Source organism: Drosophila guanche, unplaced genomic scaffold (assembly GCF_900245975.1).
Source record: "Drosophila guanche unplaced genomic scaffold, DGUA_6, whole genome shotgun sequence".
In the NCBI taxonomy this organism is placed as follows: domain Eukaryota; kingdom Metazoa; phylum Arthropoda; class Insecta; order Diptera; family Drosophilidae; genus Drosophila; species Drosophila guanche.
This window is the reverse complement of record NW_022995748.1, coordinates 3,445,272-3,466,435: the sequence shown is the minus strand read 5'-3', so window position 1 is coordinate 3,466,435 and position 21,164 is coordinate 3,445,272. Positions and strand designations below refer to the sequence as shown.

The 21,164-nt window shown below is 46.1% G+C and overlaps 3 protein-coding genes across 9 annotated transcripts in view; 2 read left to right on the top strand and 1 right to left on the bottom strand.

Annotated features, from left to right (window-relative positions):
• The first annotated feature begins 616 nt into the window (after positions 1-616).
• LOC117584840 lies at positions 617-7,111 on the top strand. The gene is made up of 2 exons (XM_034273977.1): positions 617-747; positions 6,407-7,111. Exon 2 carries the CDS (start codon positions 6,417-6,419, stop codon positions 7,074-7,076), a length of 660 nt encoding a protein of 219 aa, XP_034129868.1. The 5' UTR covers positions 617-747; positions 6,407-6,416; the 3' UTR covers positions 7,077-7,111.
• Positions 7,112-8,000: 889 nt separating this feature from the next.
• Positions 8,001-21,164, bottom strand: part of LOC117584837 (dedicator of cytokinesis protein 11) — a 26,741-nt gene continuing 13,577 nt past the window's right edge. For 2 of the 7 annotated variants that reach the window (XM_034273970.1, XM_034273973.1), the window contains 11 exons: positions 18,597-18,713; positions 17,999-18,531; positions 17,631-17,934; positions 16,128-17,564; positions 15,722-16,057; positions 14,005-15,483; positions 12,341-13,948; positions 12,136-12,282; positions 9,587-9,797; positions 9,244-9,532; positions 8,001-9,185 (listed from right to left, as the gene is read on the bottom strand). In XM_034273970.1, coding sequence (XP_034129861.1) covers positions 8,942-9,185; positions 9,244-9,532; positions 9,587-9,797; positions 12,136-12,282; positions 12,341-13,948; positions 14,005-15,483; positions 15,722-16,057; positions 16,128-17,564; positions 17,631-17,934; positions 17,999-18,531; positions 18,597-18,713 — 6,705 coding nt within the window. In that variant the 3' untranslated portion in view covers positions 8,001-8,941. The remainder of the gene's footprint in view (positions 9,186-9,243; positions 9,533-9,586; positions 9,798-12,135; positions 12,283-12,340; positions 13,949-14,004; positions 15,484-15,721; positions 16,058-16,127; positions 17,565-17,630; positions 17,935-17,998; positions 18,532-18,596; positions 18,714-21,164) is intronic. The other 5 variants (XM_034273968.1, XM_034273972.1, XM_034273969.1 and 2 more) reach the window with 5 other exon arrangements.
• Positions 9,894-11,980, top strand: LOC117584838. Its single transcript, XM_034273974.1, has 3 exons — positions 9,894-11,552; positions 11,614-11,758; positions 11,812-11,980. Exons 1-3 carry the CDS (start codon positions 9,997-9,999, stop codon positions 11,875-11,877), a joined length of 1,767 nt encoding a protein of 588 aa, XP_034129865.1. The 5' UTR covers positions 9,894-9,996; the 3' UTR covers positions 11,878-11,980.

The following is a 21,164-nucleotide window of genomic DNA, read 5'->3' as shown; positions in this document are numbered from 1 at the left end:
CTTTAAGCATTTATTTCTTTTATATTTTCCGCAAAGCATGCCAAAACTAATGATTCAGGCAGCAAACTTGTCCAACGAACATGCTCGACACGGTTTGATGATGCACCAGCAGCAGCACACTGACACAGTTAAGTAGCTCCAACTGCAACTGCAACTTCAACGTCAACTGCAGCCTTCAGATTAATGCTCTTAACTTGCATGCAGCCTCAGCTCAGCTCTGAGTTTACCGTTTCGTTTCATACAACTCAAGAAGGTACATGAAATAGAAAGTGAGGTTCGGTTTTTATTCGGTTGCCAATAGTGAAACAGTTTGTGGTACAAATTTTTATATAAAGGCAAGTCTACCAAATATTGGAAAATTTCAATGTTATACAGAACACCTTACCTTCCTTTTTGTTTACCTTCCGAGCAAGCCCCCGTAAGTCTGCGTTGAAGCTATGTACACCTTCGAACATCGAACCAATTCTCCAAGCTTTTATTTTTGTTATTTTTCTTTGCTTCGCTTTGTATCGCTTTGCTTTTGTTGTTGTTATTGGGCTTGGGTTTGTTTTGCTTTTTGCTTTTGGCTCTGGCTTTTGGAGGCTTGGGGACAGGCTATAAACCGCGGCAAGATCGTCATTGCGTTCATTGGTAAAAGTGAAGCGTGCGCGTGTGGTTGCCTCAACTACTTACAACTGCAACATAAGTTGGTCTCTGTGCTGTGCGAGCTCTGAGCTTTGTTTGTGTCGTTTGTTCCAATCGAGAAAGGTGATTATCACAGTTTATGTATCCTCTAAGGACTACCATGTGACTACTGACCAGTGAATACAGTTTTTTTCGAGAAACTTTGAGAGTACATAATTTGATTCTGATCAGTTGGATGGTTTGTGCAATGGAAATTAAGGTGTGGACTTGTAAAATGGGTCACTGTTGCTGGTTTTCATTTTAGGAAATACAAACAAAAATCACTTAATTTTTACTACAAAGTAGATACAAATCTACAAATCTATACAGAATTTGTATTGAGTTTTTTCTCCTAGCACATCAATCAGAATGTAGAAATTCTCCCATTTAAAGTCAGACCTACCTCACTAAACTCACTGCTGAAAATATGGAAGGCAATATAGAATATAATAGCAAAGAATATTCACTTTTTGCACACAATTTTCGACCTACCTCAAAGAAATCTGTCACAATTCTGTCAGTTAGAAGAACATTGCAAATAGTGTGAAAAACTTTGTCAGTTAACTCGACAATGATGAAGTGCCTTTTTTGCCACATTTTGTTTGTATTATTTTGCATGGCCCCATTTCGGTCAGCTTTATAGACCGACACTCCCCACACGGCCCACAGTGAGGCCCGGCCCCCCCCATGCATTGAGGCAGAAGATTACGCAATATGTTTTCAGTGCAAATGAGTGGAAAATCTAATTTTCCAGCAGCATGCAAATTTGTTGGGTTGTAATTGCCAAAATGTCACGCTGCAGATTGTAGCAGCTGGGGCAGTGGCAGCGCCAGCTTCAGCGCCAGTGACTGTGGCAGCGACAATAAGCTACTGCCTCGGGCTACTGTAGCAATTTTGAGGTCGTAAAACATTTAAGCAACATACCAATAATATTTTATGGCTTAGCCATAAACGAACTTGATAAGAGAAGAGGAGACAAGCCCCCCTGGAGATCCACCGTTTGACATTTTTACAGCTGAAACTGGATGTGACCTCGAGAATTAATGGCTAAAACTAAATAAGAGAGAGATAGTATTTGAGTTTGACAGTCCAGGTCCCTGGTTAAATACCCACACGAAAACCCAACTGTGGAGGAGTAGGATCCACAGCTTCTGCCTCTTCGAGTCTGCATTCAAGACATTCCACAGTAGAAATCTCAAGTCACGATTCCGTCTGCAATTGACAACAAAATAATTTATCTCCTCGGAATGCGGGAAAGTCCACGAAAAAAAAAACAAAATATATCTGCGGGCTTCTCCTGTCACTCTCTCGGATGGATTCTGTTTAAAGGAAAGTTTTTTATTTTGGCACAAAGGGGCGATTCTTCCCACTCTGCTGTGACTGTAATTTGGGTTCAATATGCGAGTATTTCCCTTTTGATTGTAGTTCATTTGGTTGGTTAACAAATTGTGCGACAAATTCCAGACCCTGCAGCAGTCATCATCATTATGCGGCTATGATATCTGGGGAGATAGTAATAAAAGGTCTGCCCAAAATATGCTTTGGTGTGCAATGACTGGCATCGAAATTGTGGGAAGTTTTTGAATGCCCAGGGTGGGTGTTGCATAAACAGATGCTTTAATGATCGTTTTGGGTAATTTTGAGAGAGTTGAAAGTGCAGATTTTAACGTCGAAGATTCCCTTGGTGGCTGACAATTTTTGGGTATTATTTTGAAAGCTTTGAAATTGAAAAAAACAATAATCTGGGAGATACTCTGCGTATATTGGAATGAGTAATAGTTGCAGGCTTTACTTTAAGTGTTGGGAAGATTCTCGTTGTTTTGCTGTTTTCACACAAAAGCTTTAAACTCTTTTTTTCTATCCATATTCTTTGCACATTTATCGACTCTCTTTAGTTCGTACCTATTCGTACCTGACCATGCCAACAATTTACAAAATCCATTAGCACCTGCTTCAACAGCGATAGAAAGATGAAAGTGAATATCCCCCAGACACTGAGAAGCTTCCACCTGAGCCCCAACTCTTTCTCCGACTCATCTCGCCGTACAGCGCCGACACCTTGTCAATATTTATCGATATGGCCTGCACATATAAATACATTTTTATGTCATGACCAAAAACTGAGCGCAAAAAAGCAGCAGAGGCAGAGACCGTACCATACCATTTTCACTATCATTTCAAGTTGCTTTGCTGGGAGTTGATGTTCATTGTTATGGTTTTTTGCTGGCTGTCTTTTGCTGGCTTTTGCTCATCTGAGAAAACCTGTAACCTGCGCAACCTGTAGCATGGTGTATGGTGTCCAGTAACGAACGACCGCAAGCGGGTGCTCCTTCTCCTTCTGTGTGGTTTGGTGTGCAACTTGGCCACCGCCGAACAGTTGACAGACTTTCTTCTACCGCCTGTCCAGTTTTTCTACATATTACTTTTTGAGCGCGACTTTTGTTTACTGTTGTTCAGCTGCTGCTGCTGCTGGTGCTGCTGCTGTTGCTTCTTGAAAGAAAACGTTGGACCAGACCAGACCCGGCCAGACCTGGCCAATTCCAGACCCGACCAAGACCTGGCCAACACCAGACCCGACCAAGACCAGGCAATTAAAATATCGCCTCCGTTTCGCTGTTGCAGCAGCAGCACATCCGCATGCAACTTTCTTAACGGTAGGCAGCCAGCGAGAGCCCGAGCATCCTGCTTGATTAGGGGGCGCAACCCTTCTACACTTTAAAGAGGTCAAAACGCTGTTGCACTTGTAGGCAAATGTTGCAGCACCACACACACACACAAACAGGCAAACATTCTAATTAGCACTACAGCAAACCCAGCACAACCCCTTAAACAACATCAAAAGCAACTTAGCAACATATTTATTCATGTACATAAGCTGGGGATACCTTGTTGGTTGCAGCAACAAGTCATCATTGTGATTGTTGTTGTTGTTGTTGTGGCAGGTGCTACTGCTGCTGTTGCGGCTTGGCAAATCCGTCTTCTTTATAATTACTGTCATCGCTTGCAGCAGTTGTGCTTAAAAAAAAGAAACAAAACCAGAAACTCGTCTTGGCTTGGTCTTTGCCGTTCTACAAACAAACTGCAACGACGGCGAAGCTGCAACTGCAACTGCCACACGCTGCCCCAAGAGATTTCTCTAAAGAAATGTGCTTGAATGCGATTTTATCGATTGATTTCTAATTAGCAGGAAATGCCATAAACAACTCTAGGTAGTAAAAAGATAATCAAAGAGGCTTGCAGTCGAAAATGCTAATTAGTTTTAGAGGTTAAAGTTCTTAGAAGACTTTGAGGAAGCTCATGAGAAACTATTCATGAAAAAATAGCTAAAACATTTATTTATAATATTTGAAAGGCAACAATTATGCACTTAAATGACTCTAAATATTTACATAAGCTTACATAATTCTCCGAATTTAATTGAACAAATATTTATTATATCTGCAAACGTTTAATTAAATATTTTAAAGTGCATTTCGATTGAAGTAATTTACTGGTTTTTGAGTAGAGTTTTGCCTAATTCTATATTATAAAACTATCAATATTCAAGTCTCCTCAAACACCTGTTTCCCCTGTGCAATATTTCGAGAGATTTACTTCAACTGAAGTAATGCTTGAGGCGCGTGATACATAAATAAAAAATGTGCTTGCCTTAGAAGAAGACTGCAACTATACGGCAACTGGCCCGAAGCAAAAACCAGTTGGTCTAAGGCTGTAAAATGTAATGTATAAGCCGGAGATTAATTGCCCATGTATGGGGTGTATGGAATGGAAAGGAAAGGAATGGTGGTGAGGCACAAATGCTCGGCAGATGCAGCCACGAAGCCGTGCCACAAGTGGCTTGGAATTAATTATTTAACACAGACACTGCCTGACACTGGCTGTGTCTCGCGGAATCGGAATGTTACGCAGATGTGTTCACGATAGTGCTTGGAAAAACATTATTCCAAAAGATTGCAGCGTGGATCTACGCTTTACACAGATTTCAGCTTCTCCTTCGTTTGGCATGCTGCAGTTATTTTGTAATATTTATTTGGCTATTGAGCACGTTTTGAAGGTTGGTTTTTGCACGCCGAACAAGTGTACAATTATATAAAAGAAATCCACATTTGAAGAGCCTAAGCCATCATTAGTCATATTGTATGTCTTGGAGGTACATCTCCCACAAGTCAAGCAAAACAAGAGACACCTAAATGCCTTTCTCCAGCAGTTTATAGCTACAAGTGCCTCCCATTGAAATGTTCAATAAAGCAAATATTGCGTAACAAACGAAAACAAAGCAACAAAAAGTACCCAAAGACAAAAATGAGAGCTACTTGTAAGCTGAAGAGAGACTCCACAGAAAAGTGGGGACAATTGGTTCGGAAATATTTCTCTGGAGCTGCCAATGCCCTTACCCACGACAATTAGTCGGAAGACCAAAAAGCCAAACGAAACGTGTGCTCATACACATACGAGTATCCGTATAATATATTTTCTTGTATAGGAAATGAGTTGAGTTTATGAAGCAACGGAAATTCAAATTACAAAATATACAAGCCGTGAAAAGGCAAAAACAAAAGCCACATGCAATTGCCCGTGGCCAAAATCCAAGCCAAAGTATTTCTTTTTGGGAATGTTATCAGCCGGAAGAGTTTCGTATATTGGCCAGAGACCAGAGACCCTTCAGCCATCATGTGTAATGCATGACCATGGCTACCAGAGGCCCCCAACCGAACTCTTACAACTTTCTCCATCGACGACAAGCATTTCGTATTGGTATGCACAAGGCAAACCTCGCACATCAGAGCTGAGCTAGAAACGAACGAGTACAGAAGAAGACTACATACATGGTGATAAATACGAGTATGTACTGTGCACATGGCTGGTTGGCTCCAGAGCTGGGCTGGCTAGTGTATGGAGTTTTCTTGCTGTTGGTCAAGGCTTTGGGTAAGGTCAGTCACACCTGTCATGCAAAATAAAGGTCAGGTTTGAAAGCAGAAAGACATTTTCGGGAACAATTTTAACCAAGAATGATTGTAAATATCGTTTCCCATCATCTGCACTTCACTGAATCGATTCGTTAGTTGGATTTAATTAAACTTCTTTTGTATTTATGTTAGACAAAACATAGCACGCGTTTCAATCATGCCCCCAATGCGGATCTGATTGCAAAGGTTGTTTTTAAATTTTATGTAAGACTTGTTAGTTTACTTCATGTAATTTTGATGAGTGAGTGATAAAAAGAACCAGTTGCCAACGTCAAGGGTGAAGGTAAATGCAAAATGTGCATGCAATATTCAAGTTTTTTATGTAGAAAAGCATTAAACAATAAAAAGATTTGCATAGGAGGTGTGTGGGTAGAGTGAGGACACGACGAGACAGTTGCTGGGTGAAAAAATGATGGGATGTGGCTATGTTGATTGGGGGAACAATTCTCACGTTACGAAATAACTAGAAGCAAGGTTGAAGGCCTATTTGTCCCGTCTAATCCCAATTTTCAAATGGAAAACTACTCAATTAGATCAAATGGAATCAAATTGCACAGAATGACAATTGTGTGGGACAAATTCCATCATACACACAAAACATACAGTCAAAATTGATCAAAATCGATGCAAAACATTTCCAATCACTGATTTCGCATAATGTCCCCCGCTGGTAACCATTCAAGCGGAAACGCACTGGGTTGGGCACCTTCTGATCTGATTCGAAAACAATTTTTGGGGCAAAAGCTAATGAATCGCCTACACTTGTCTCTTTGCAGTTACCCTGACATGTCTGTGCTGCGGACGTTGCTGCTGCTGGCACTAAGCGCCACCATGGCGCTGGCCCAACGCCGCTTGGCCCTGCCAGATCCACGGAGCTGTGCGAATCGGGTGCGCCATGCCTCCTACAGGGATGCACGCGGAGTCTCTCATTCGTACTTCTTCAGCTGGGAGCATGCGCCGACGCGCAGCCTGGAGGTGGACTGGCTGGATGCGAGAAATATTTGCCGTCGCCACTGCATGGACGCCGTGTCGCTGGAGACGCCGCAGGAGAATGACTTTGTGAAGCAGCGCATATCCCGCGGCAATGTGCGGTATATCTGGACGTCGGGCAGGAAGTGCAACTTTGCTGGCTGCGACAGGCCCGATCTGCAGCCACCGAACGAGAATGGCTGGTTCTGGTCCGGATCGGGCGCCAAAATCGGACCCACATCGCAGCGCAACACTGGCGACTGGTCGCCGACGGGAGGCTACAACCAGCCGCAGCCCGACAACCGGGAGGCTGCCCAGGGCAACGATGAGAGCTGCCTCTCCATCTTGAATAACTTCTACAACGATGGCATCAAGTGGCACGACGTCGCCTGCCACCATATCAAGCCCTTCGTCTGCGAGGACTCCGATGAGCTGCTGAACTTTGTCCGCTCCCGGAACCCCAATGCCCGCTTGTAATTCTACTCGTAATTCTAATGCTAAGCTAAAACAAAAACAAAAAACAAAAAACAAGAGAAGATGAAATTAAATATTTATGTAGCCCTAGACGGAACATTGATTGGTTGATTGATTGATTCATGGACTCATTGACTGTTCAATCCAATACTGATGCCTTCCACGCGCTTCTGGCCAATTCTGTTAACATTTTTTTCGAGGTTTTGTTCGCAGTGAAAATTCTAAAAGCAAAATTTAAGTAACATTTCAGTGTCGATCCGCGCATGAAAAACAAAATTGTTAAATAATTTTAAAAAATTGTTAATAAATACAAATTGAACCCAACAAAAAAGGAACCCCACCATATGTTTAAATCTCTTATCTCTTATAACGACTTAACTATATGAGTTAGGTGGTGCGGATAATAAACACATGTATAAAGACATTCGACAAGATAATCCGTACTTTTTTACAAATATGTTGCCATTAATCGTACAGTTAAGAAGCTTATCATAATTCTTTATCTTTATCTTTCGATGAGAAGATAAAGAAGAACAAAGAATGGTGATGTCTCCATATCTTTTCCATAGATAATTGATTTCATCGACAGCAACAGCCGTCACTCTAGCTCGAGCGAGACTGACGATTCCGTTCTGATCTCCAGGGATCCTCTACCAACGAGGCGGCGGCTTTGGACGTGGACTCATGGACTTTACAAACGATGAACAAATATATGTATGAGTTCACTTTCCATTTTGCAGCCATCTTTGCGAAGCTGCCGTCGGTTGCCCAGCCTCCTACATTCTATACTTGGTAGAACAATTTTTATTCTACCATAAAAACTTTATGAACTTTTTAGAGAACTAAGCTAATAATAAACACTGCGATGGTGAACATTTAATGCATATATTTTTATTTAATTCTTTATAGTTATATTTCACTAGAAAATGCATGTAAATATATATATTTATTTTGATATTTCCTTTATCTGAATACTTTGGTAAGTTCTTTTGCTTATTGCAGCTTATTTGCCTAGTTACACAATTAGGTTTAGGAATAGTTAAATTATTAAACAATTTGTTAGCCATTCAGAGTTTGCAAGAAGACACAAAGTTAGCAGATTTCATCTAATAAAGTAGCTGATTCAGGTTACACTATGTACGGTATAGATTCAATTCACAATTCAAATCAATTTAATTTAAATAATAATATACAAATCTAAAGCTAAGTTTTACAATTAATTCGAGGTTCATAAGTGATTTCGGGCATGTCATAAAAATATACAAATTATATGATATAAAGTCAAAAATGAATATACAATTAAAATCAAATCAAAGATCTCAGTCACTTAAAAATTAGATACAGAAATTAACAAGTGTTTACAATAGGGTATTCAATCGGTTATGGATTATTTAAGGAGTTCTGTGTGTGTATGTGGGGATGGTGGTGATGGTGATGGTGGTTGTGGGTGGTGTTGGTATTTTGCTCGACAAAATACAATCCTAAAAAGGTAAAATTAGAGACAAATTAATACACTGGTACAGGAAGATCTTCGATGAGGGGGGAACATAATGGCATGGCAATTGGTGTTAGTAAGTTTCCAATAAAGCTTACACTTAAATTCGATTCGTGTTAATTTTCATATAGCCAATGGTTAGATGGATAGACTTTCTTTCCCTTTGGAGGATGTTAGTTGGCATGCACTTAAACCCAAAATTCTCGCATTACCTGCCACAAGGAAATTTCAATTTGAACAACAACATCAAAGAAAAGGAACACCAAAACAATTTTTAGGCTTAACGCTCTCTACGCTCTACGCTCTACGCTCTCTACGATTATTATCTCTGTTTTTTTAGTAGCTGTGCGTGTACTTTTGATTTTTGAGTAACTTATGCAGTACTTGAGTTATGTGAGGCGCCACTGATTGCGTTGAATAAAGCCATGCTGTTGCGCTGATTAATGCTTTCGGCATCTTCGCTAAGCGGCTGGAAGGACTCATCGTCTAGCAACTCACTGAGTGCCAGACACAGTTTCTCGTAGTTCTCCTTCAGCACATGATGATACTCCTTCTGATCGGCACTGATCATCCGCTCGTTCACGCACAAAGCTTTGTGGCAGACCCCAATGAAGTCACTGCATAAAACGAAATTAATTACGCCACTCGCAGGGAGGATAATGCCATAAAACATACCGAAAAACATCCTTCAGATCACCAACGCGATCGAGTGAAAAGTTATTGATCACCTTGGCATCCAGAAAGGCGTGTGCATAGGCAAGCGGACCGGCATTCACAGTCACTGCCACGCTGCCTTGTAGGCGCAACTGCAACTTCTTGACATCGGCTGGCGGCATGATGATCTCCTCAAGCTCTGAAACCTTTGATTGCATCTCATCGATGGCCACTTCAATGGGACTCAGTTCGATAATCTCGCGGGACTTGACAGGAATACGCTTCAACACATAAGGAAACGAGTATGTGGCTAAGGGAAAGACAAACAAGTTAAAAAAAGTCGAAATTTAATTATTTTGCTCACTCTCTATGACGGTCTTGCGTTTCCACTGCTCCTCGACGCTGCCACGTGCTGCCCCCGACTTGGTGAATGGTGTCTCGTACATGAAGGTGTTCACATCATGATTCTGCTCGAATTCATTGAGACGCTGATCGAGCTCTGTTTTGGTAAAGAAGGGAATCACATGGGTGACCTGTATGTAGGCCAACTTGGCATCCAGTTCATCGACTTTAACCTGTAAGCAAGCGGGGACATCAATCGTTAAAAAGCTTCCACCCAAGTTATCCTTGAAAATTATGATAAAACAATTCATTCACTAGAATCCACAACAGCATCTCTACCAAACTCTATTAAATTGTGTGTTTACTTTGGATTTTTAAATAATATATTTATAACGAAAACCACGACAAAATTCTACAAGAATAAACCACAGAATGGACGATGGTTTATGGCATCGACAACAGGCTCTGAATTTCTATACTTTGGGGCAGGCATTGAAGAACGAGGTGGGTCTCACCCAAAGCCAAGGTGAGTCTTCATTGAATCCCGAGGCAAAGGAGTTTGTGCCATCGTTTAAGAGCTCCGAACGGAAAGAGTTTGCGAACTTGGACATAAAGGAATTTGTGGGCAAGTGCAAGAACTCAGAGGTCAAGGAGTTTGTTCCCTCATCAAAGAGCTCAGAGGTGAAGGAGTTTGTTCTCTTATCCAAGAAATCAGAGGTGAAGGAATTTGTTCCCTCGTATAAGAAACTGGAAGCGAAGGCCCGAGAAACAAAGGAGTTGGTTCCCTCCTATAAACAAAAGTCCGCGGGGAAAGAAACAGCTTCTACGTCGAGGCATGGTGACAGAATTAACGATGCAAACAAATCCCAACGCAATATGCAGGAGATCTATATACAGCGGCAAATCTTCGAGTTTCTCACCGAGCTGGGTGATGAACAGATGCCCCTGGACACCGTCGTTGTGGCTCTCTTGCCCAATGGCCGGGGCCTCAATGTAAAGTTTACGACAAAGGAGTGTGTCGGTGGCAAGCATATGCTGGACGAGGCATTGTGCAGGGACACTTGCCTCGCGCTGCAACTCAGTGAGCCCGAGGTGTTTGCCAGCAAACCGGAGATTGTGTTTGTCAATCAGTTCCTAATACGCGTGAACGATCAGCTAAGCGAGAAGCTGGAGCACACCCATGCAGTGGTGACGCCCAAGGGTCGCATGAACAGGCATCGCAGCTACACGGAACTGGAGATTGAGCAACAGATCGAGGGTATCAAGCTCTTTGACAACTTCTTCAGCTACACCGAGTCGATGCGCACACAGGATAGGGTCACCCAATTGGCCTTCAAGGAGCTGTTCCACAGTCTGGGAATGATTTCACACAGAAGCTGTGCCGCCACACCAGTTGAGAGTCCCCGCAAGTCCGGTCAGCCATATCCGAAAGCTGCCATGGTCGATGATGCGGATGAGGAGGAGGTCTTTGCCTCTTGCAATAATTCCGAGTTTGAGGGCGATGACATTACACTTTGCGGCAAGCAATTGGAAACGGATCGACGACAGTATATGAGGGACAATCGCTATCGCTTTGAAGACGACAATGGCCTGCAGCTGGTGAACCAACTCAGCGAGGCGGACCTGCAAGAGGTAATGCCGAATGACTTGGAACAGTGTGGACCGCCATCCACGCCAGCCATCTGCCAGAAGTTGGCTTACAAGGCACCCAAGAGCCAACCGTCCGCAGCTCGCAAGAATCCACGCCTCAACCAGAAGGAAAGGGTGTCCACAGTGTCCCAGGAAATGAGCCAAACATCTGCGGTGACCAAGAAGCTGCAGTCGGAGCGACAAACACAATTGATTGCCACAGGAGTGCACGCTAAAACCCATCAGCGTGTTGCCAAAACGGGAGCAGCTGCACTTAGTCAGCCTTCCGGCAGCATGGCCGCTCGAGTGGTCAGTGGCAGATCTGCTGCGGTTACACAAAAGCAACCAGTGAATCTCGCGTAAGTCTCAAGGTTTAGGTATACAAATTCTACCCCTAACACTGGTTCCACCTTGAAACAGCAACCAGGCGTCGGGTACTGAAAGTGCCAACAATCGTGGAGGAGCGACTGCCACGAAGACAAAAAGTAACACCCAAGGGGGCTCCAAAAAGATGCAGCCACGTAGCACACATGCTTCGATGATGCGTCAGCTGGAAGTCAAGCGGGTAAGTTTCTCAACAAGGGATCTAGAAACTTCTATTGGTATTTCTGTTTACAGCGCCTGAGTCTTATGCACGGCGACAGCGAACACGATTTGCTCTACAATGATTATCTATTCAAGTAATTATTTTGGCATCAAGTGCAATTGTACGTTCTGTTTGAGTTGGTCCTTTTGGGATTAAAAAAAAAGTGTTTAGTGCCATAGTTTTGGCCTCTTCCAGATGAGATTATTGATGAGTTCAATAGCCTAAATCAATTCCTATCTTTCTTTTAGCTGGCGGAGAAATGTGTAGAGCAGTGTCAGCAGCAAGAAGTGCCCTTGCTGGCAGTTGATATGCCTTCCTCATCTTCGAGATACCCTTCCGTTTATGCTGACACTCACCGGCGACGAGTCCATGATTAACTTGACAACATCCGCACCAAACTTCTCCTGATATTGCTTGGCCAAACGCTCGGATATCTCACTCAACGAAGTGAGCTTTGGTTCCTTGTACACATACTCGATGGCATGATCCTCCTCAAAGTACATCTGCAAGAAGGAGCATCAATTAAAGCGATAATTCTTCCTCAAACTCTGGTAACCTCACCATTCCATAAAAGACAACTCTGTAGAAGCGACCCAGCATGCGTTTGCCCGACCGATTGACCTCCACAATCTTGCTGTAAGCCTGCGCCAAATGCTCGTAGCAGTTGGAGAGTTCGATAAAGTCGCGGGCCCTCTCGTGTATGGGCAAAATGAGCTTGTACAGATCGCCGAGGCACTCGAAGCGCTCGGCACGATCCAGCAGATCGGCGCACTGCTTTAGCTGTTCGAGCAGCATGTATTCGGTGTACTGCGAGTCCTGGGCGCCAGCATCCAGCTTGAGGCCCTGCTCATCCAGCGGTATGTTGCGTGAGATCTTGCCAAAGGACGCCGAGGACCAGGTGAGACTGGAGCAGGCGGTGCCACGCAGGCGCAGATACTCGCACATGAGGGCGGCGATGTGCAGATGGCAGCAGGCGGCCTCCGAGAGATTGCCGTTCTGCTCGTGATTGCGTGCCATGGTGACCAGCCAGGTGTGCCTCAGCTCGGGCGTGGAGGCATACGAATTGGCCAGCGAATGCTGCAGTTCGAGCAGCCGCTCCGGGTCCATGTGGTGCGCCTGCATCTGAGCGGTGGCCATGAGGACAGTGCGCACGCGACGCGTTAGATCCTTCACCTCCATGGGGAAGCCGGTGCCCTTCATGGCCTTGTCGCTGTTGGCATAGCTGTTGATGATCGACAAACTCTCCTGGAAGCGGGCATTGTTCAGGCCAATCACATTGCCAATCATCTGCGACACCGAGATGATGACCTGCAGGTGCACGCGGGTCAAGGCCTTGCGACCGCTAAACTCGAAATTACTGCGCATCAGCAGATACAGAACGGCGCAGGATTCGTGTCGGATCTCCACGAGGCGACTGTCGCAGGCCTTCAGCAGCTCGTACACCATCTGCCCACACAGCATGGCATTGCCCTTGAACAGGGCCACCGAATAGTTGTTGATAAACGCGCGCAGGGCGGCAAACACATGCTTGGAGAGCCTCTCCGACTGTCCCAGCTGCAGGAAGCGCAGATATACCCGCGCCAGCTTGCGCAGCACCAGGCTGTCGGTCAGCAGCTGACGGAACTGCAGGACATACATGCCCAGGCAGTCGAGTATGATCATGCCCACCTCTGTGGCCAGATTTGATTCGTACAATGCCAGCTGTGTCCTGGCCAAGTCCTCCAGCAGATGTTCTCTCGGCTGATTCAGTGTGCCGCTGCTCGGCTGCTCCTGCTGATGCCCGTTATCCAGGCCCGTGGGTGGCGTAGTCCGCGCGGGCAGCGTGTGCGCCTTTGTGGCACGCAACTGTCGCGAGTCCGGCGTAAGCTGCACATTCTTTTTGCCCACATAGCGAAAGTGTTGCAGCGAAAGATCAAGTATGGCCAGGAACTGCAGGGTCTCCGTTTCGTTGCAGTTCTGCCACCAGGCCACAATCTGATCCTGAGACAAGTGCTTTACAATAAAGAGGAAACCCAAGAGCAGATCCCTGCTCTCGCCAACACTAAACTTGTCGCAGCGTGACAGGATCTGGGCATGCGTGAAGCTCACTGAACGATTGTGACCATTGCGCAGGGCCACATCTGTGTCCCCGTTGGTGTACGCGCCGATGGTGGTGGTGTCCTGCGAGTGCTATAAGAAACATAATTATAGACAAATAGTTTCAGCACTTGTTGGCTTCTACTTACGCCTGAATCCGTGTTTGAGTTGAGTGATAGATTGGATATGCCATTGCTTATGGGCTGTCCCGCAATCGCGGCCAGAAAATTGTTCTCTTTCATGTGCACCGAAGTGCGGCACGGACTGAGCTGTTCGTTGTGCATTGTCAAACGATTCTTGGAGCGCGGTGTGGATGTCAGTGAGCCAAATGTCGACGAATCCTTGCTGAAAACATAGCTGCTCGAGCAGCTCAGGCGTTTGGTGTACGAGGCGGAATCCACATAGACATGTCCGTTGGGCGTGGTCGCTCCCGGCGTCTCGGACAGATCGTCTATGCGATGCAGATTGTCCATGACTATGCCCAGCCATGGCACGTAGAGCAGAGCGATGCGCGAGAGCTGTCCACGCTGCTGGTAGCGTCCGTCCAACTCGTGCTTGGCCAGCAGATCCTTAAAGATGGCCAGCGCATGCCGCCGCACATGTCCCACCTCATTGAGGCTGCTCTTCAGCTCCTGCAGCAGCAGACCCGAGAGGAAGTGCTGACGACAAAACTCCTCGGATAGCGTAAAGTGTTGCATCATCTCGGGCGGACGATTCTTTGGGTTCAGCACAAAGGGCAGATTGAGCGGCACATAATGCTCGTGCTGGCAAATCTCCTGCAGAAAGTTGAATTTGTATTCGTGCAGCACACGTGGATTGCCGGGTGAAAACTCCTCCATGTAGCAGCGTATCAAGCGATAGACAAATCCCCGATCCATGTAGCTCAAACATTGCCGCACGAAACGGGCCAGCGAGCGATTTAGCAGCTGCGTCTCCTCACCCAAGTCATCGTAGCGTGTCGTGATGTATATGATCAGCACCTTGATCAGCTGCTCCACCCGATCCGCATACTCCTTGGGAAACCGTTCGTTCCGCAGCATACGAATCCTGCCAGTGGCCAGCAAATGCTGCGCCATGCTCTTCACAATCAAGTCGAAAAAGATGGCCGAATAGCGCATGAATTTGTTGACAATGAGGAAGTCTGTGTTCTTGGGATTCAGCAGATACGGCAGATGCCTGCACAGCTCCCCATGCACCGTGCGCAGTCGTGCCGTCTGCTGGCTGTAGTAGGGCGCATGGAACACAAACTTCACATACGAAGCCAGCAGATCGGGACGCTTCGCATCGAAGCTTATCAGATGGATGATGTTGGTCAACAGACGTATCACATTCAGGCCAATCTCCTCGGACTGTGTGTGCACCAGCAGCGTAAACAGTTCGTTGAGGAGCGTCGGCAGGTAGCTGATCAGCGAACGCATATCAATGGCATGCGCCGCCTTCAGTATCTTGCAGGTCTCCGTCTCAGCTGGCAGTGCGCCCGTCTTGCCACCCTCCAGCAGTCGCTCGCAGTGCGCAAAAAAGTTGTGCAGATGCTGATCCGCCGTCAGCACTGTGGAGTCCAGTCGCAGGGCCACGGTGTACAGGGGGCGCTGATTGTCGATCCATTGGATGTCGGGGCCGCAGTTCTGCTAAGAAATTGGAAGGGTTTGTAGGAGAGCCAGAGATTGTGGATGGCGGGAAGGTGCAAGCATGCGGATGCAACGTGCGGCGGCAACAAAGAGAGGGGAAACAAAGAGCGAAGGTTAGTTTTTGAGCCAGGATGAATGTGGAAATGATTTTGATGGGGTTTTGTAAGAGACACAAAAAGAGACAAACAAAATCATGAGTGTGATGAGAGAGCAAAGCTTCAGCGAATCATTCACTTACCCCCTTGCCCCAGCCGAGCGGCTGTATGGACAGATAACCCACTGGCAATGTGGCAGCCACTGGCAGCGACTGCTCCTCCAAACAGATGCGATTCTTTTGCAGCAGCGGCAGCCAGGCATACCCAATGGGCGTCTCAAAGGCTGCCTGTGCATCACGCTTCTTGCTCAGATTGCAGGACACATGGTAGAACGAGAAGAGCAAATGATGCTCAGGAAATAAACCCAAAGGAAGACGCAGCTTGATCTCCTCGTACCAAGTGGGCGTGACATTGTGATGGAGCACGGGGCAGGCGATTTGTGAGACTAGCAGATCCTGTCCAGGTCGTCCATAGATGCACTGGAAGAATGGAAACAGGGAGAAATGTATTACAGAAGATACTTAAACTTTAGCTGCCTATAAACATTACCTTCAAGGGCTTACTGTACTCCCCGTCGCCGTCTCGGAGCTCCACAACGACCGTGATGTTTCTGGCACGCGAGAACAGCTTCTGGCTGTCGAACTGCAGACTCAGCGGATAGACATAAAGATGATTGCAGAAGCTGGTGTAAGGATGAGCTTCCCTTTCGCTTTGGTTTTGGAATTCAGCCAGCTCCAGCGTGGGCGGCTGCTTGGAGGCCGGACTAAAGGTCGAGAGTGGAGCCAGCGACTTGCTCAGACCACAGGGCACTGTGTCGACGATCTGCAGCTGCATCTTGAGGCAGCCCGGAATGATGGTCAGCTTGCTGAGTTTCTCTGGCTTGCGATAGTCCACCAGGAGCTTGAGCAACTCCTCGTCCTTGAGCTTGGGCAACTCCTGGCGATAGATGGGACTAAAGTCGAACTCCTTGTGCGGCTCCACGTCCAGCTCGTGGCTGTAGAGCTTGAACAGAGGCTTGGCCGCCCAGGCAAACGGCTGGCGATAGTGTCCAATATGCTGGGCGCAGTTCTTGGCCGCCTTGCACACTTTTTGGCCTAGCTTCGGATCCTTGCCGGCCTTCAGGTAGGGCTCTGCGGCCTGTGCGATACCACACTGCAGAACCTTCTCCACGCGCACCACCAGATAGATGTCTGCATGGGGCGCACGCACCGAGAGCAGGCACTGACGCAGCTGCTGGAACTGTTGGCGGGGGCAGCGCAGCAGCTCCGCGGACACACCATCGAAGAGGGAGTGCGGCGCCTGCGAGGCATTCCTGTCATCTCCGTCTGCGGCACGACGGGGCACGCCACAGCCCGCCACGGAGGCCGGCACAGGTGTATTCGGCAGCAGTTGAGCATTCCACGAGTCATTCACATTGAAGTAGAAACTCTCGCTGAGCTTGCGTCCAGCCTTGGCATCGTACAGCGCCAGGCTGGTAATATACGGCTCCACCTGCTGTTCCGCATCCACCCCGGGCCCAGCATCTGCGGCCACACACTGCAGCCGAAAGCGCAGACTGTGGCACGTGAGGAGCATTCGTGTGCCGAAATTCTCGCGATATTGCTCAACACTATCGTTGGCTGTGGCCTTCGAGGGGGACTGATAGCAGGCAAACAGACGTCTCCGCTGCTCCTTCCGAGCCAAGGCAATCGAGTGATCCGTCTCCCTGCCGTATTTCATCAGCTGCGGATGCAGCGATTGATCCAGACCCTTGAGAGTGCCAAATGTGGGCTGCTGCTCCGCTGGCAGCGCCAACTGTGGACCCGCTGATGGCTGACGCTCGAGCGACGCCTTGCGCTTCTCCTCCTGTGCACGATTCTGGGCCAGCACTGAGGAGAGTTTGCTCAGCCAATCCTTAAAGTCCTGCTCATTCTCGGCGGCCAGAGTGAAGGACTTGTGGCCCGCTGTCATGCGTAGCTCAAAGCAAAAGCGTCCACGTTTGGGATTCTGCAAAGGGTTCAACAATTAATTAATGAAAGGGAATGACCGGAGGGAACATATGCCGTCTCCTACTTGAACAACTTCTGTGCAAAAGTCCATGACAATGGTGGCCTTGGCATCGCCCTGCTTCTCATCCTTGTGCAGCTCCAACATGTAAGTGCCGTCGATCTCCTGCCGCAGATAGCAATAGCGACGCTTGAACGATTTGTTGCCTATATTGGCAAACATTCGATCGGCGGCCGAATCGGGTCCCTTCAGCAGATATCCCTGCTTGGTAATGGTGTCCGCTTGGGAGCGTGTCATTTGTTCATCAATGCGATCCTGATCGGCATCAATTTCGTAAACTTCCTCCAGCAGTTCCTCGCCAGGTGAGATGCTAAACGAAAGGTGGGGAGTGGGCGCTTTATTAGGGATCTCTGAATAATATTTCATGCACTTACCTGGGCAAATCATGACAGTTGCCGCCATAAGCATTATATTTATAATGAATCAAATGATTCTTGGCTCTGTAAGTGTAAAGCGCCTGTCGTGTGAATCGTGTGCACTCGGCACGTGATCCCTGAGCGCTGGAATCTTCTCCAGGTGCCTCTTCCGACAACTCATCCGCCTCTTCGGGCTGCGCCAGATGAGAACGCAGTGTAATGGAGGACAGGGCTGACTCATAGGATGATTCCTGTGACACTTTCTGACTTGTCGAACCATTCGACGAGCACTGTGAACTCTTGCGTGACAGCTGATGGTGCCCATTGGCGCTGCTCAAACTGCTGCAGCTGCTGTGACCATTCCCATTCCCATTGTGGAGACTGCCATTCGATTGAGTGCTGCCCTGGCGGCTCACCTGACTGTGACCGTTCCCATTCCCATTCCCCATCAAAGCGCCATGCAATGGACACACAATTGCCTCGTTGGGTGGCTCGAAGCGATCCGCCACTGATTTGGCAGTGGTACGCTGCTTCCTCGGCATAATGATCTCCTAAAGGGGAGAAACGAATGTTGAGTACAGGGGAAACTTCTCTTTTAAATGTTTATTTTACTTACTGAAACATCATCTGCTGGATAGATGAGCAACTCCCTTTGTGGATCATTTTGGATTACTGTTTTATTTTTGGCCACAAATGCCTCAAAATCTATGGGCTCCACCACAAGATGTTTGTTCTGAAAACCAACAAAAATAAGAGAGGGAGAAATACAAAAATTAGATGATTTTTTCTTTAATTTTTCTGTTGCTAATTTATGCGTGCCACTTGTAAACGCAAAGACCCAACACATCGACGCGTTCGTCTATAAATAGTAGGAACAAATAGGAGCAAAAGTAATGCCCAAAGTGTTCCTATTTTTGAGAGATTTTTCGGTACAACGCCTGCCATAAATTTATCCCCACTTTGTGATCTCTCTCTTCCACTTTTCCCCATATTGCCCTCAGAAAATATTTTAGACCTTGACCGTATTACAGAACGGATGCCCGCTCCACTCTGCCTTCTCTAGCTGTAATGATATCTTCCATGTCTGACTTTTGGTATAAACAAATTTCTTTCGTCTAAACATTTTGCTTCAAATATTTTGCAGCCTGTTTTGTGTATCTTTTGTGGGGTTTTTGCGCCTTAGATTTACCCATGGAAATGCTCCGTTGATAACGTAAATAATGTTGTATCTGCGGCATTTTTGATTGCCTAAACCTAAGCCCGTAAGTCCCAATTTAATATTTGCTACAAGCATTCTCTTAAGACTTCAACATTTATGTACAGCATTTTTAAAAGTTTTTTATATTTTCATACATTAAATCAGGAATTGGAGAGTGGAAATCTTTCTTCCCAAATGGTTTCTACATTGTATTAATCTCCTTTCGTTTATGGGAAACGTCATTCGGATCATTCAACGTTTGTGCTGCTAATGGAAATGGTCCCCGTTACTTTCTCTCTCTCTCTTTCTCCGTCTGGAAGGGTTAAAGTATCACTTCCGTTTGACATTCACCGCTCCTCTCTTTGACCCCTCTTTCTGTCTTTTGGCGTGTTGTCATTTTATTGTTTTCTTGAAATTCAAGGTGTGTGTGTGGTGGGGCTTGGTGCTCAGGAAGCGACAGGTCACAATGTAGGCCATGGGAAGGGGCTGCGATGGCACATTTGATGGACGTTTAACTGCGCAGATACCAAGCATATGAGGCCATCGAGGACATAGAGGACATTAAGGATAGGATTGTCCTAGGTTGGGTAAGGATATGAAGTAAGGTCGGGGTTTTTTTGAGATGTTTATGGGCATTTTTTATGTTGTTTTTCCATACTTAGAATAAAGTTGAATGATTGCGTTTCATCTAACTATTAACTGACTTTTCGGAAAGTTTGAAATATTTAATTTGAGATTTATTAGTGCAAATGAACCTTTCCAAGAGACGCATCAATCGTTTAAGCAAATCCCCTAGAAATATCAACCTTGACCCTTGTCTCTCTGCTTCGTTGCACCAAAACCAATCTACATATAAACCAATACACGCCCACAAGCGGTAAAACCTTTTTTTACTCCCGCTCCCCTTTCCACTCTCCACTGCAATGTCGATGAACTTCTGCCACTTAGTCCGACGGGCGTACGCGCCACACTGGGGGAAAGGCATTTTTCATTGCAAGCCCAGGCCTCCTCCTCCTTCGGCTCACGACTGTTGGCTCTTGGCACGCACTGCATGCAAATTGGCAGACGGTCGTCTCTTGCGTAATTAAAAACCGTAGGCAGAAAGAGGTAAACGATCAGAGCAGCAGCTACAGCCGCAGGCCGGGCCGACAACAAGTGCATGGGCATTACGCAAATAAAGGTGTAGGCTTCCAGCAAATCAATTTTTGGACAAGTCAAAAAGCTAAGGCGACAGGGGATGTTCGAGAAAGTTGAGCAAACATTTGGCAGCCACACAAGAAACCTAAGCAGCAGAAGGAAGGGGAAACCAACACATAAATTGTAGAAGGGGGCGTTGCCACTACTTAAAATGCAGAAAACTGCAGCTCACTATTAGTCGACACGCAAATCCTCAGTAAAAAATGCTTCATCAACCACCAAATCCGAGGGGTATAGCAAGGCGTGAAGACATCAAAAAGAGGCATCATCATCAGAGGGAACTATCATCAAGGTGAAAGGATAGTTTTCAAGAGTCGAAGATTAAGATACTCTTTTTGAACATTCAGAGCACTTAAATAGAGGGTACAGTGCGTTAAAATGTGCAAGAACGAGAATGTTAATGAAGAGAAAGAGAGAGTTACAAATTTAAACTAAAATGTTGATGGGAAACCTTTCATTTTCTTCTTTCTTTTAGGATTTGATTTCTACCCATTTTAGCTGTCCAAATATCTAACTAAAGTTATAATTCTCCGTCTCTTTATGAAGAGTATAATATTTAATAACATCAAACATCAACCATCAGCCAGATTCAATTTTGCAGTCAGCGGTTTTTGAGGTTTGAGGCGCCACCATGGCAGGCAGGCAAGCTAAAACGTGACGTTTTATATGCATATTTCACTTGGAAAATGTATTGCCTCTGGCAGAGTGCCTCCTGCCTCAACTGGCATGTGGCAGTGGCAGTGGCAGCTACTCGACCGCCGCCACTCTCTACCATTACCATTAGCATTT